Below are 16649 nucleotides of genomic sequence, written 5' to 3'. Positions count from 1 at the left end.
TATGAGAAGTGTTCTACAACTCCGTTCAATATGTGACTCAAACATATCAGCATTTGGTTACCCAAAATATATGTTATCCATTTAAAGGTAACTTCCTCTCCTGATAGTTCAAACTATCAACTAGCTTCATCAAATGTAAATTTTCATGTAGATATTCATACACGGTGAATGAATTGTAGTTATCAGTAATTTATCTATTGCGGTTCCTTACAATTCTTCCTATTCGTCATATGTGATTTGTCTTTAGGTGGGACTTCAATGAATTTTTAGAAGTAACATGTATGTTTATTAGTGAAAGAAAATTTCTATCATATTTTACGAAATGAAGTAGCTTTGAATATTTGCTAGAACATATAATTTGAAGGATTATGATGGATAGACCAGAGGTTTCAGGTGAGAAACATCAGATCCTAATGCATTAATCATTTGAATTATTTAATAAAATCTGTTCTGTCAGATAATTTGCTTTCAACAAATACTGCAAATATTAATATTTTTAATTTTCAATTATTCAAAAGAACTGATATAAACAAAAGTCATAAAATTATTCCCAATCTCAATTATCAGTAAAAATCTAACCTCCTGATTCCAAAATGATGGCAAAACTTGTAAAGATAAGTGGATATTACTATGTGATATTATTTTCTATTCTTCATATGAAGGTTTTGGAGTTCGTCACGTTCAAGTGATACTGATGTTCTTCTGGAACGTACTCTTCACGTCAATGGTCAATGGCTTCCCAATGAGCCTCGTTGCAATGACAACTCCATTCACTAGTCCAAACCCAAACATTCCAGTAAGTTACTCATAATTCCGCCAGAGTCAAGAGTTCTTTGTGATATAACAGACCTTTACAGACTGGAATGACCAGAGTATCATATTGTCATCTTTCTTCTGGGGTTTTGTCGCCACCCAACTGTTTGGAGGGTATTATGCAAGGAAATATGGGGTTAAATGGTTCATGGTACCTTCAATGTTCATCACAGCGATCATATGTTTTTCCCTTCCCTATCTAGTGGTTCAATTTGGATCCATAGGACTTATTTTTGCCGTAGTAGTCGCTGGATGTGCACAAGGATTGAGTCACAGCATGCTGCCTGTTTTTATCAGTTTGTGGGTACCTTGTAAAGAGAAGAACACTCTGGGAAATGCAGTTTATGCTGGTAAGATAAAGTTTTTCAGAAAAAACTTCGAATTTACAACTAAATATCTTTGAATTAGAGTATGTTCATTTAGTTTGAAAAATGTAAATCTGAGAATACGATAAAATATAAACATAACAATCAACTTACATGCAGATAGCTCAAATCACTCATCACCGCATGAGTAGCGAGCACTCAAAGGCCGAGTGAGCGAGTTTCTTCGATTTTTGATTATATCATAAAATATCATTCTGCATTTTATGATGGATATAAAATATGTTGAATTCTAAAGGCTTCCTAACACAACGTTGCGTCCATCTTGTTGCAGTTCTGCATTTTCCATGAGTGTCAAGGAAGGGCCTGACCCAAATCCAATAGGACAGAATCAATTAATAACATTGAAGGACGTTACCTCTTGAAAAATTCAAAGAGAACCTTTTTCCAATTTTATCCGTGTGACCCATTGATCCTCATGTGTATTTTATTGCGTTTTCAGGTTACGGTTTAGGTTGCATTCTTGGCATAAATATTGCAACTTATTGTGCCACTTCCTGGTTTGGATGGCCTCTGTCATTCTACATAACTGCGGTGATGCAGTTCTCTTGGGGTTGCTTTATGTCGATGTTTGGAGGAAATTACCCCCAATCGCATAGAACCATATCGGATAAGGAATTGGAGTTCATTTTGGAGGATAAAAACCTACACGAACAGGTAGATATTCATTAACATTTTCTGACAGGAGCTTTTGAGCGCTCGTTCATTAATGCACAATTGCACCATTGAAAATCACAGTTCTATGTTCATAGGCTTATGTGGTCTCCGACGGTGGAATTGGCGCATGAATAAACGAGCGCTTGAAAGCTTCTGTCAATGCTTTCCTCATTTTGTTTTCTAATATTTCTTGAGATAGGAGAAAACAATGAAGTATCGTTTGGAACTTTCAGATATTTTTTTGATTAGTAAGTCATGTAGTCTTATAGTATGTAGTTTTCCTATACGAGTATAGTTAGTTATGATTGTAGTTATTACTTTGTAGTCTCTACATGATTGTGTAAGTATGAACATCATATCTTCATACGTTTGATCTTTAGATCCCTACCCCATGGAGGGAAATTTTGAATTCAAGGCCAGTATGGGCGCTGTGGATTGCAAATGGAGGGGCAATCATAATAACATGGTTGAGTGCAGCAGAATTTCCCACTTACCTTAGTGAAGTTTTTGATTATAAAATCGAAGAAGTGAGTAAAGTTGAGTCAGTATGCAATTTCAGTTGGTGTGCACGACCTTCACAAGGACAAAATAGAATTAAACCGAAAACCCAGTGTTAATGCATTCAAAAACCTTTCGGGATTATAAAATGTGTGATAGGATACAATGGTCTATTGTTTTTTTCATTTTCATTCTTTGCTTTGTTCTGTCATAGTTTTATCTTAAACTTTTTTTACTTTTTTTATATGTTGTGATACTTTATTGAAAATTTTGTTGATTTCCAATTATTATATGCAAAGTCCGATATTTTTTCTGTTGATGATGACCAAACATGATTCATTCGAATAACTTGAAAGGTTCTTTAAAAATTTCTTCACTGATTCGAAATATTCTATTATTCACTACACAGTTGCTTCACCAGATTTCACATTTTGAATAATGCATGAATATGTTGCGGAACAATTTGATTTAAATGATTATAAAGTGGAAATAGAATAACTGCCATTCAATTTCGATTAAAATGAAGTTCCATCAAGTAAAGACCGAGTCAATTCAATATTCAAAACAAGAAATTTGAAATGAAATGAAAAATAATATCAAATTTATCGTTTAAATTAATAATATCCCCCCAGCTAGGATACTATTGAATTTTATCAGTAAGCAGGTGTGCCAACTACCAAAAACAAACTCCTCCTAAACTGGGAATTGTTTAAACCAATAGAAAATATAAAACATCAATATATTTCCGAAACATGAATTACGATTGGGAATTTAGCAGGTGTTGTTGGCTGTTTTCACTCTCATTATTTTCAATGAACAATATCATTATTATTTATATTGATTGTTGTGGTGTGTGCGTTTTCATTGCAGGTGGGAAACATCATGAGCTTGGCATTTCTTTTAATCGGCCTACTGAGTTTTTTTGTCGGAATAGTGGTTGAATATTTCATCAACGTGAAACAAGTCGAAACAGGTATCATGAGGAAAATCTGTAATACGGTTGGTAAGAACTTATTTGCGATCATTTTACAAAAATTCATTTGACCTATTATTTTTGCAGCTTCCTTGGGTTGTTCTATTATACTTATTCGCATGGCTTTCTTCGATGGTACAGAAAGCAAAACTGTATTGTATTCTATACTGGGTGTTTTTGCCTTCAATTCAACCTCCTTCTGTGGATACTTATTAAACTATAATGACATCAGTCCAAACTTCTGTGGTATTCTCTTTGGACTAGGCGGAGTGGTAGCCAGCGTAATGAATTTAGGAAATCCAGTCCTTATGACCATCTACGTAAGGAACCAGGTAATAATGACTAACCTATAGATTTTCTTCCAACATCAAATCATCTTTTTTTTTTCAACAGTCAGATCCAAGAGAATGGGGGTTGATTTTTTTCATCTCGGCGCTAATTATGATTGTAGCCAATTTGGTTTTTGTCTTTTTCGGATCTGGAGAAAAGCAAGAGTGGGATGATTTTAATGAGGAGAGGAAATCTTTGAGGAATTCATGACTCCCAGTGTTCTATCACGAAACTTGTTGGATGAACTTCATTCAGGAGTTCAGAGACAACTTACTGATGTAGAAATAATAATATGTTGTGTGATATAAAAAATTAAGAGATTACAGAATTATCAGCATTTTTTTTTCATCAATATAGATGAAAAAAAAAGTATTCATGGGAATAATGTATCATTTTATTGATATGCTTCAGGTAAGTAGATCACGAAAATGCTGGCAATTGGGCGATCAGTACATTATTTCAGAAATTAGAGGTAAAAATCTGAAATTTTCTGGAAAAAATTGAAAATGTTCCCGAGGCTGCAACTTCTCCTAGACGTAAGCTACGCCCTTGAAACCTGAGTATGTTTGACATAGGAACTTGATGTTTGAAAAACATTCTTATTTGAGGGGTCTGTGATGAATAATTCAGGAGATGTAATGATTTTTGGAGGGAAATTCAAATTTTTTCCGAATTTCGAGTTCAAATTTCCTCAAAACCGTGAGCTCTATGAAGAATCGGGGAGCGGAGCCAGAATTGACGATCTCTGATAAGCCGAATTTCGATCGCACCAGAAAATGTTTTCTTCAAAAATTCATAGTACCTATACCATACTCTTACCTAACCTAACCGAAGAGTCATAGTTGACAAACTAACCTAACATAACCTAAACGAAGAGTCATAATCAACAAACTAACCCAACTTAACCTAACCGAAGAGTCATCAAATGAGACTCCCAGTTAAAACTTCGCAAAAACCTACACCTTGTAGGCCTATAATAAAATGCACACTCAACAACGTACATACAAATTCAAATCATAAATAAACAACAAGCGACATTACTCCCAACACACATAAATTAATCAAAGGAACTCGAAATGCGCCTTTTCAAGCCCAACGCTCCCAGAGCAGAGACACCTCCAACGAAAACGTCGTTGATGCCGCCTTTTGACGGACAAACGTCGAGAATTCACATCAAGTCGAAAATCCGGCTTTTTCCCAATCAAAACCTGGCGCTTGCGCCCCCTCCTGTGCCACCGTCTCCAACGTTTGGCGGCGTATCAGCCGAAAGGCAGGAGAGGCTACCACCGCGCGGCAAAAACACAACTCCGCCAGTTGATATGCGGCACTTGACGGTTGATAATCGAAAATTAAATCGGGATGCCCAGATATTATCAGCGCGACGGTATGTTCGGGGTGGTGCTCACGATGGCTGGGCTGCTGGTCTCTTCGGCTGATTTCTTAGGTAGGATAAGGGCCCACTGAAGGGATTTATGGGAAAAGATTTTTTTTTCTGGGTACCCCCCGGATTGACTCTCTCGCTTCTTGGACGTCACGTGATGAGGCAATTTGTTACGCCGTGGAGCGTTTTCGTGATTTAAAAGACTGGAAGTCATTGAATTATACGGAAAAACTGGTAATATCCGATTTGTACGGGGTCGCCGACTGGATGATCAATGCGTTTTTGTTTTATCGGCGATTCGGATGGTTAGGTTTGTTTTTCCCGCCAATTGAACGTGGTTTTGAAGTTTGTAGGGGGGGATTTAACGATAGTTGTTTTGACGAATTTTTTTTGTTTCTTTGTCTTTTTTGTGATTGTGGATGTTATTAATTTGTTATACAGGGTGAGTCTAGTTCGAAACTGTTCGAAGGAGGAAAGATCTTACATGAGCCGGACTTCAAATTCTTATTGTTATAAGTCGATTGAATTAATTTGTATCAACAGCGCATGAATTTTTGTTGATTTTAACGAAGATCGCGATTATTCGCAGTATTGTTATCGACATTATTTTTATCGTCTTCGATGTCTTTCGAAATTCTTTTTATTTATCGTTTTCAAATTGTAATCGATTTGTAATCATCAAAACAATATAGAAGGCCATTTTGCAATAGTTGTTTTGGAACAAATTTATTGTTTCTTCGTTTTCTCTGGGATTGTGGGTGTTATTATTTTCTTATACAGGGTGAGTACATTTTGAAGCTGTTCGAAGGAGGAAGAATCTTACCTGTTAGTAGCTTTCAACCGAAGTTCTATTTTTCATTATTGTTAGTCGATTGAATTAGTTTGTATCAACAGCGCATGAATTGTTTTCGTTTTCAAAGAATAACGCGAGTTTTTGCAGTATTTTTATCCACGATATTTTTACCGCCTTCGGTGTCTATCGGAATTCTTTCTAATTTATTGTTTCCTTACAAACAAGACTTCTCTCGGGATGATATACCTATGTCAACCTAATAATCTAATCATCAAAACAGTATTCGAACACGTTTTAAGGAATCAACTTCAGTAATTGTAAAATTACTTTTTTTTCAATGTTTTTTCAACCCGAAACGTTTTGGCTAGTGCCATATCTGGGTAGTATACTGGCTCAATAAGATTTATATAATGTTTAACACAAATTGCGATTCATGGTTTAAGTTATGTATTATTTATTTCAAATTCGTCATTTTAGCTTCAAAGTAGACCTGTTAAAATATACTACTTTTCAAAAATAATAATTTTCAATAATCAAAACAATATTTGAATGACTTCACATGAATCGACATGAGTAGATATAGTTGTAGATAATTAGAGTTTACATTTTTTTTGTAACAGAATGTCGCCAAAATTGATGTGTTGAGTTAAAAAAAGAGAAAAAATCGGTATCACAGGAGTAAGGTGAATATGTGAATTTCACAGTATTTTTATCGATGAAAAAATGTAAGTAGGCCAATAATTTCAATACATAGTTGAATTCTTCATTCCTTACAATATCAAAGTGAACTTCCCCCTAATTTATTGTACCCCAACAAAGTAAACAAAACTAATAATCTAATTTTCAATGCAATATTCAAACAAGTTTCCAGGAATTGACTACACTAATCGAAAATACTCATTGTATTAGTTATGTATTATTAATATCTAATTTATTATTCTGCCTCTGAATTAAGCTTCTTCCGAATTGATAAATGGACGTCAACGAATTTGCGGATACTCATTTGTCGTATATGTTTTTCTAATGAAAATGATGGTGTTTCATAAAATGCAATTTTTGATCGAGGAAGTACGGTCATCACCAAAATGGTAATATTGTGACAAGCGTATACCTTAATACCAATCAGAATTCGAATCTGGGATTTATTTGCCATAAGACTGGATAAACTTTTAATTGAAATTCTTCTTCGAATTCAATTAGTATTTCAATTCAAACTTGAATCATAGGACAATATTACAATTATAATGTTATTGTTTCAATTTCCATTCTTCGCGAATACCACAAAATTTAAGGCTTCCACAAACCAACGCGGCTAATGTGAATATTCGCACCGCATCTGACTAGATCATACTAATTTATTATCGATTATCACATTTTCAATCCATAATGTATTTATTAGTAGGATCTACTCTGAGGCAGTGCGAATATTTGCTCTTGCCTCGTTGGCCTGAGGGAGCCTCTATTTTTTTTGCAGTAATATTCACAAAAATCCAAACAAACTCAAAAAACATAGCGATTCTCTAATTTTCAGCTGTTCAAAGCTGAAGCATATTTTAGTAATGAAGAAAAACCAATGAACAAGAGAATATATTTTGTACTTTAATTGAATGTTATTGAAAAAAGGGACAGAATGAAAAAGTGTCATCCACTTCAGCAAAGGCAATTCGATATTCAAAGGCGGGAATTTAATTTCGGGTTCTTGTTCTCTTCAAATTTTTATGTCGCTGTAAAGTTTGTGTTTAACAAAAGGATATGAGCGAGGGTTTATATGTCATTCTTTTTTATTCACAGTTGTGTCAATGGTAGGGTTTTCTGAAGATTAAAGCGAAGGTATATACGTTTGTTGACAGATAAATCCATCCATTTATACATCTATCCTTCTTCTGCCTGAAATTGCCACTCAAAAAGGAATAATCTCTAATTTGACACTTCGATGGAATGTTCTCATATGGAAACGTTTCCATCTAACATCTAATTCATATTTCAGTGCTCAAATACTAAAAAATAAATGCTTAACAACAATTCCTGATAACAAAAGATATTCAAAAAAGTACCCTTCTCTCTTGAAAATACAGCCATCCACAGCACGATATCAGTAATTTTTCATTAAAATCGGACAAGTATATAGAACAATTAATATTAAGATTGCGGTTATTTCATATATGATCATGATCAAGGCGTAGAGTATACTGAATTTTGAGTGAAACCAAAGATGTAGAAGTTGCAATAGTTACAAATATTTGCGGACACACAGACAGACATGAAGCCAAAGTCATTCAGAATGGTTTGAAATGCATTTGGCGATCGGAAATATTCATTTCAAAGACCAACGATAATGTAGATACCAAAAGTGAAAACAAAGCTTCTTCTATCTAAGTTAGATTCGGAAGCAATAGAAAAAAAATTGCTAAACTCAGAGGTTTCATTTTTATATTATATAATAACGAGTATATTTCACCTCTTTGAGAAATAACAATGGTTCCATCTTTTGTAATGACTCAGTATTTACTAGTCAAATTTCAAAAGATTACAGCTTCAATAGTGGAAGCTGCCAAGACATCAGGCTATTCGAAATAAAACTTCTTATTGGAAACCCTGTATAATAATTCAGGTCTACCTATTCATCATCATCAAATAGGAATTTGACAAGAAGAGACATTATGGTAAGAGACCTGGGTCACAGCAATCAATTCCTAGCAACTTGATTAAATTAAAAACCAAAAAAATGTATTTTCAACAAAAAAAAATCCATAATGTAAATCAAGATGAGTTCTACCGTTCGACTAAGTAATCAGCAATAATGCATCCTTCGAAAAAAAAAAGAATCTTCTCCATTGACAATAACAACAATCCACTTCCCACTCTTCTTAATGGATTAACCTCCTTAGAAAGAATTCATTCACGATGCATGGCTTCAACATCACCCACAAATGCATTTAGTAATGCGGTCTATAAATCTCGATCAAGTTGGCTCGCTGTTTTCCCGCCTCCCATTCATGGATATTATGATATTAAACGAATAGAATCAGGCAGGCAGAAATACAGTCAATATTTATAACATATGTATTAGAGAGATTTATGGCGCTTAAATAAATAGGGCTTTATGCGTTTATTGCGTTAGAGGAAATTCGGTATGTAACAGAAAGGTGTGAATGTTTATCGCAAATATAACTGGACGCGTTGGTGAGAGAAATTTTAGTTTGTTTGGACCGTTTGTGATGACAATTTTTAGTTGAACGATGTCAATTGTTTTCACATAATATATATTTGGGTTTTTGAGAAGTAACTTCATTTTTCGTTCATTTTAGTGTATCTGGTATACAACTTTGTTCGCCATTTTGCAATTGACGGTTGTAGCGGTAAGTGGGAGTCGTAGATGTCATACAATAAGCCTATGTATTTGTGAACATAACGCATCGAATTATTAGTCGATTTGTGTCTGCATCAAAAAAGTTTTTCTCGATTGAACATGCCAATTTACGAGCCAAATTCTCGTCATTTGCGGGAGGTTTTAATTTTGTGCTTCAACAAGAAGAAATCTATAACTGAGGCTCATCGAATTCTCCCAAATGCCTATGCCGCTTTTAGTGAAAAAAGTGGAGAGTGGATTCAACGCTTCAAGAACGGCGATTTTGACGTCGAAGATGCAGAATTGGAGACAATACTTGATCAAGACTCGTGACAAACGCAACAAATATTGGCAAGATCATTGGAAGTGAGGCAATAAGCCATTTCAAAACGCCTGAAAGTCATGGGAATGATTCAGAAATAACGATATTGGGTGCCGTACGAGTTAAAGCCGAGAGATGTTGAACGGCTTTGTTTGCTTGTGAACAGCTGCTTGCAAGGTAAACGCGGAAGGGATTTCTGTATCGCATTATGACTGGAGACTAAAAATCGGTTCATCACGATAATCCCAAGCGCAAAAAATCATGATGATATCCCGGCAATGCTTCCACGTCGACTGCCAAAACGAATATTCACGGTTCCAAGGTCATGCTAAGTATTTGGTGTGACCAGCTCGGCGTTGTGTATTATGAGTTCTTCAAACTGACTGAAACAATCACAAGGGTTCGTTATCGAACAAAATTAATACTTTTTAGTCAAGAATTTAAAGACAAAAGGCTGCAATTCAACGTGAGACGTTGGAATGGTAAGTTCTACCCCACCCGCCGTATTCTCCTGACGTTGCTCCCTCGGATAATAACTTGTTTCGATCAATGGCACACGGTCTGACTGACCAGCAATTCCGGTCTTATAAATAAGTAACAAATTTGATCGATTCGTGAATCGCTTCGATAGATAACCAGTTTTTTCAACGCGGGATTCGTACGCTGCTCGAAAGATGGGAGAAAGTAGTGGCCAGCGATGAAAAATACTTTGAATTATAAATGTATAACCAGCTTTTCACAATGAAGTTGAATTTTGGAAAAAAACATGGAAGCAAACTTGAACGCCCAAGTATTCTCGCATGGAAAAATAAGATAAGCGGTATGTGTCAAAATGGTGAATGCGCCGGTACTAGAATTTTTCAATTAAATGTTTTGGAAGATGTCTTACTGCCATTGTGCAATAATGAGTGAATACTCAAGTGGATTTGTTATCGAAGGGTTCTCTCAAGTTCTTTACAGATGGAATAAATGACGTAGGTATACATCATGGTCAAATAGACGCACATTTACCATCCTAAACCATTGTGAACCGGAAGTTATGGTTTTTGCTCACTAGTAGCTTTAGATTCCGTAATGTTGGCCTAAAAGTAAAATTTTGAAACTTGTTTCTGAGAATGTCTTCCTTGAAGGAATGCACAATATTAAACATGAAAAGTTGATGTATTCAATATAAGCATGTTCTTGGCCTTCACGGCTCTTCTCTACGTGATAACTGTTATGACAACTTCCTTTTATAAGATCAATATCGCAAGGAAAAACCAACGATTAACCTCCTCCTATGAGGCGCCCTCCACTTCCGATTTCTACCCGATAAGCAACCTTTGTCTTGCACATTGTCAATCGCAATATCCATTCGAAACTTTGAATTGGATACCCTCGTCACGTGTCCCTATAAAGGTACGCATTCACGTGAAACTTTCTTGCCCTTCCCCACGACTCACCCCTAGATTTATTCAGGAATCGTTTCTTTCGTGTGATCCGGAAACACGCAATACTCAAATTTTCCATAATAAAACAAATAATAATCCGTCTATAAAACGGAACGAGAATAGTCTGACTCGGAAAACAGGTGGAAAATTGAACATTGGGAACATAATATCGTGGCCGACTAGATTTCTCTGGTAACACAACTAGGTATGACGTTAACCGCTGCTACGAATCAATTTTTTTTACCCTCCTAAGGTTCGTTGCTTTTCCATTTGGGCTCGGTGAGTGAGGACTGGTAACCGATGCCGTGTATGTGACCGAAATGAAAAGAAAATTGGAATGGAAATATCGGGATTGGAGTGTATTAGAGGGGGATATTGTTTCCCTGAACGCTTCTGTATTTTTGGCGAAATCTAGCGATAAAAAATCAGCCATAATCCTGGAGACCTGTTACTCATTGAAATTCAGTGAACTCAATCAAATCTAATATACTCAGTGTGAGAATAAGTGATTACTTATGAACAGAGTGAGCCCTATAAGACAGTCCACAAAATAACTTCCGTAAATATGAGTTCCTCTAGAAAAAACCTGGACAATATGTTTCCATTCATGAAAAGGACTAAAAACCTAATAATTATGTGTTACTCAACATCTATCACCGCGCAAGATCCATCGGCGAATTTGCAATCAGCGGAGCTCTCTTTTAATTTTGAGACATTACTGTCTCGGAGTTTTCCAGAAAAACTCACCATAATATTTTTTCTGAACTGTTTTATCGTGGCCAGCCTATAGATTGAGTATCAATAAAAAAAAAAAATTCCATTAACCGTTTTATTCTGAATATCACGGCAATCTTCAGTCTTCTCGGAAACTAGAATAAAAGCTAAATACGTTTTAGAAGATAAATTTTTCTTCCCATAAAACTGTCACCAGTACCTATAACTAAATCAAGAACACCTTGAAAACCTTCCAAAATACATCCACTTGCTACTCAGAATGAGGGTTTTTGTAATTGGTATGTACACATGAAAATTCGAATCGTTGGTTCTCCTGTGGTAATTCTCACACATGTTCATTGGGAATTCATAAATGTTAATGGAAACGAGTTCATCAGAATTCAATTTTTAAAAAGGAAAATAATGACATTTCGTACATTCACTCTTTTCGGCGAAACAAGCTGCTATTTGCTATTCTGTGGAATATGGGTAGGGTAATGACACAACTGTCAACAGCAAATCTCTTTTTCAACACAGAGTATATTATTCTTTACCTATAGAGAAAGAGAGAGGCAGGTTGAAAAAATATCATGAATAAATAGGAGATTAATTCAACTCCAAAATTGGGTATTTGTTCCCGTGATGAGTTCATGGGAATCTGGGAAATATAGCTATTTCGTTTGAAAATACTTTTTTTTAGGTGATATTTTATTACATATTGACTCTTGTTCACGAATTGCTGTACCTATTTAATGATTATCTGAACTTGAATCAGGTAAAGAAGATTCACAGAAATAACTCAGTTTTGATAAGTAATAAAAGGAAATTACTGCATATTTTCAGCTGAAGAATTCGCAGCAATATTTATCGCTCATATGATATGCTCAGATATCTGCAATTTTCTGTAATAATTTCAGTCCGATTTGAAAACAGTTTGCAGACATTTGATCAGATCATTTATGAGCGACAAATATTGATGAGACTTTTTCAGCCGAAAATGCAGTCATTTCGAATTCCTTAAGAGAAATCAGAATAGGTATGTTTCGGTTTCACATGTGTTCTCTATTTCATTTTGTCCAAACGAATGCTTCCAGATATCTTGGTAATTACCTTGGTTTCGCTCATCTTTAATTTAGACACAATAAGTCTCAAGAAAAATCTGCTACGTCCAAACAGAATCAGGGCAGGCCATTTCAATAAATGGACTTAATGACATTTTTTGAAGGTCATTTTCAAAAAATTACAGTGTCTTTCGGACTATCTGTAGAGTGATATGTAGATTTGCAGAAACTTTTCGGAAATTCACTGAAAAAACGTACTATGAAGGTTTTCAAGATTTGATCATGTTACACCATATTGTGTAAAACAGCACCAATCTCCAATTGTTACAGCAAGTAACACATTCCATGTCACATAAATATCTATTTTCCGAAAAACCTTCTCATTCACCTCGTCTGGTCAACCTCCAAATTCGATTGAATTGACAAGAGAGAAACGTTGTGACCTCATCGCAAGGTCAAGAAAAATATAACGAACTGAAAATGGGGTTTTTTTCTGTCAGACTAAATCGCAGACCGTCTGAGTGGCGTGAACTAATAAAGTTTTTCCACCTTATCAACTCTGACGTTCCCCTCGAAGAAGGGTCCGGGTGGAAAAACAGAATGAAATCATTAGAAGCAGATTAAATATTGAACATCTGTCGCTAGTGATTTTGGTCAGGGATAATTAAATTGTCATTAGGAATGTTCCCTTGCAGCTTCGAGAAGTCGTTTCTGTTGATTAATCATGATGAATCAGTCATTTGATAGGCAGACTACACAGACTGTTTGGGAGCACCTTCTGTTGTCAGATTGGAAAATGGATCTTCTGATTATTCTTGCTGTTTCGAAGTGTTTACCTCTAACAAAACTTGCGAGTTTTGACTCGATTTTAGTCCATTTTTCGACTCTTTAATTCTTCTTCTTTAAGTGCCGTCTCCTCAACGGAGGTAGGCGACTCTTTAATTATTCTCTTTATTTGTATAAAGGTATGCCAGAATATTTGAAATATAAAGGGGTTTTCCATGTTCACAGAAATTCATAAGAGAGCAGGTAATTTATTGTCCCACCATTCCTTCAGAATAAACCCTAGTATGTTAGTTGATCATCTGTCGAAAAAGTATGTGTCGATTTGGTCACTTTCATTGCCCGAAATACTACACGTGCTGTCGCGTGGCAATTTGCTAGCTCTTATTGATGAGAGTTGGGCTCATCTTCCACTTCTCATCAATAAAACGAGTTTAGGGAGTTATTGAGAGCCGTTAAGAAAAATTTAATTAAACACTGACGAAAAATTTTAAAGGTCATTCACAAAATGTATGAGGTTTTTAATGATTTCGACGATGATTTTTGGCAAAATTATGTGGCATATCTATTCCTCGAGTTGATTTCTATGTCGATTATGATACGTCAAGTTCTGAAGAAAATGATTTCTTATCCTAAGGACCGCCATGCCACACAAAAATATATTTTTGGTGAAATACAGAAAGCACTAGGTGAGATTAACCAATAAATTATAGGATAATCAAATTTTAACATATTGAAAAAACATAGTGATAATATTGATGATGTGACAACAAAAGCTATCAAAGCTAAAATTCTTAATTGAATTATCTGAGAGAATTGACAATTCAATTCAATCGCGTAATTATTATTTTCAATTCTTGAGTAAAACGTGCGCCTATGGTTTATGACAGTTGCTCTATGAGATCAAATGAACATCTGAACAAGCGTTTTCATGGAGTAGTTCAAGTGAGATTGAAAGAACTAAAACACTACCGTGATTAGGATGATAAATGGTGAAAAGTTCTTGTTGAAGTCAATCCCAACTAGTGTTTTTTTTATTTCTGAAATTTCTATTATTATTATTATATTAGGTGTTTTTTTTCGAGGTATACAACTTTAAGTTGGCATTTCTGTTCAAGATGGCGACCTATTTGACAGCTGTCAAGTGATTTATTCTCAGTTTGGTTTGGCAATTCATCATGAATAGACTCACGCCTTAACAACGTTTGCAAATAGTGAAATTTTATTTTGAAAATAATGGTTCTGTGTGGAATACGTATCGTGCTCTACTTCCATTTCATTTTGTTTAGCGATGAAGCGCACTTCTGGTTGAATGGCTACGTCAACAAACAAAACTGCCGCATTTGGAGTGAAGCTAGTCCTCAAGTGTATGTCGAAACAACGTTACATCCAGAAAAACTGACTGTTTGGTGCGCTTTATGGGCTGGTGGAATCATTAGTCCGTACTACTTCAAAAACGATGATGGCCAGAACGTTACGGTCAATGGTGATCGGTATAGAGCCATGATTACTGACTTTTTCATTCCTGAATTGGACAACTATGATGTCCAGGAGCTGTGGTTCCTACAAGACGGCGCAACATGTCACACAGCTCGTGCCACAATCGATTTATTGAAAGACACGTTTGGTGACCGCCTAATTTCACGTTTTGGACCTGTGAATTGACCTCCAAGATCTTGTGATTTAACACCGCTAGACTACTTTCTGTGGCGCTATATAAAGTCATTGGTCTATGCGGATAAGCCACAAACCCTTGACCATTTGGAAGACAACATTCGCTGTGTTATTGCCGATATACGGTCACAAATGTTGGAAAAAGTCATCGAAAATTGGACGTCCAGATTGGACTAAATTCGAGCCAGCCGAGGCGGTCATATGCCAAAAATCATATTTTTAATGTAATGCCACAAGATTATCTTGCGGATAAATAAAATTCATGTCAATCGAATAATCCATCGTTGTTTTATTGCAATTTAAAGTTCTATAGCTCTAAAAAAAAACACCCTTTATTATAAAATTCTGAATATTTCAAGCAGATTGTGAAAAAATTTAAAATTGGTAATACCTTACAACGAAATTACGTCCAAAATTCAATCTACAATGTCGGAGACTAAAAAACCTGAAAACATAGATCGTCACCAAGAAATCCGCCAGTTCCATAATTCACATAAAAGCTCAACGAACATATTCCAACCAAACCCAAACCCCTCACAGCATTTCGTTTTACCCCAATCAGCCGCCAACCCCAAGTATAAAACCACTAGTAGATAACTCGATATCGAACAACCCATCAGATAGTCATTATGGACACATCCGCATGTTGAAAGGAATACGCGAAAGAGCTTTCCCGCGACAAACGTCCCGGCTTGAAGCCTGCAAATAAACCCCTTTTTGAAGCTAGTTACAATGACAGTTGAAATATTGGATGAGATACCCGTGAGAGGATAAATATTGGAGTTTCTCCGCGATGTTATCTATGAAATGTTGACGTTGAATAGATTCGCTTTTCAGGAAATCATATCACGTCTCACTCCAGAATTTAATATCAATGAAAGCGTTTGGTTTGTTTGAATTCATAGGGGGGTTCAGATTTTGACGTGATCGTCTCCTAGAAAATTAATAAATACTCTGGTGATTTTTTTGAGTGCACGTTGAAGACGTAGGGGTTTTATCTGGATGGGGCTCAAATTGGTTGACAGGTTGAGATTGAATGTATAAAGAGGGTGTATATCATTGTATCAGTTTTTTTCTCCACGACAAAGGGGGAGACGAATAGAGGATTGAATAACATGAGAGTGCGTTGAATTTTTTGCTTGAACGAATAACTTGACAATTTCACAGCCTCCCATATATTCTAGTCGTATACCCAAAAAAAGGCAACGCCATATTATTTCAATCCGTTGCCTCAGGATGATGAGATATTCAACAAATTAAAAATTTGTGGTACAGCTCTTGGAAACATCCTTGAACACTCTTCTAACTCAACTGGTCATCAACTTATAACTTACTCCTCTGAATTCTCTTTTTTTTCAGTTTTATACCTGAGTTACAAACATAAAATCATATTGTACATCGTGAATTTCTTCTTCCTTTTCTTATTCTCTAAGTTGTATGCCTGCGCAATGGTATCATGGTAACTGCACACTAATTGGGGTAGGGAAA

At 35.6% G+C, this 16649-nt stretch overlaps 2 protein-coding genes across 2 annotated transcripts in view; both read left to right on the top strand.

Annotated features, from left to right (window-relative positions):
- The first annotated feature begins 253 nt into the window (after nt 1-253).
- LOC123675060 (putative inorganic phosphate cotransporter) lies at nt 254-3894 on the top strand. Its single transcript, XM_045610300.1, has 8 exons — nt 254-393; nt 663-796; nt 848-1163; nt 1639-1853; nt 2234-2380; nt 3222-3354; nt 3412-3656; nt 3718-3894. Exons 1-8 carry the CDS (start codon nt 369-371, stop codon nt 3862-3864), a joined length of 1362 nt encoding a protein of 453 aa, XP_045466256.1. The 5' UTR covers nt 254-368; the 3' UTR covers nt 3865-3894.
- Nucleotides 3895-4926: 1032 nt separating this feature from the next.
- Nucleotides 4927-16649, top strand: part of LOC123676478 (neurotrimin-like) — a 121198-nt gene continuing 109475 nt past the window's right edge. Inside the window, exon 1 of the mRNA XM_045612380.1 lies at nt 4927-5098. Within this exon, the coding sequence (XP_045468336.1) occupies nt 5014-5098 (85 nt within the window). The 5' untranslated portion in view covers nt 4927-5013. The remainder of the gene's footprint in view (nt 5099-16649) is intronic.

Source organism: Harmonia axyridis, chromosome 3 (genome assembly GCF_914767665.1).
Source record: "Harmonia axyridis chromosome 3, icHarAxyr1.1, whole genome shotgun sequence".
NCBI classification, from domain to species: domain Eukaryota; kingdom Metazoa; phylum Arthropoda; class Insecta; order Coleoptera; family Coccinellidae; genus Harmonia; species Harmonia axyridis.
This window is presented reverse-complemented; position numbering and strand designations above follow the sequence as displayed.

Bases quoted from the DNA above. Each gene is read 5' to 3' on its own strand.
- LOC123675060 (XM_045610300.1), top strand. From the start codon at position 369: ATGATGGATAGACCAGAGGTTTCAG. The intron at 1,164-1,638 runs GTAAGATAAAGT...TTGCGTTTTCAG, and splicing joins GGGAAATGCAGTTTATGCTG to GTTACGGTTTAGGTTGCATT. The intron at 3,657-3,717 runs GTAATAATGACT...TTTTTTCAACAG, and splicing joins CCATCTACGTAAGGAACCAG to TCAGATCCAAGAGAATGGGG.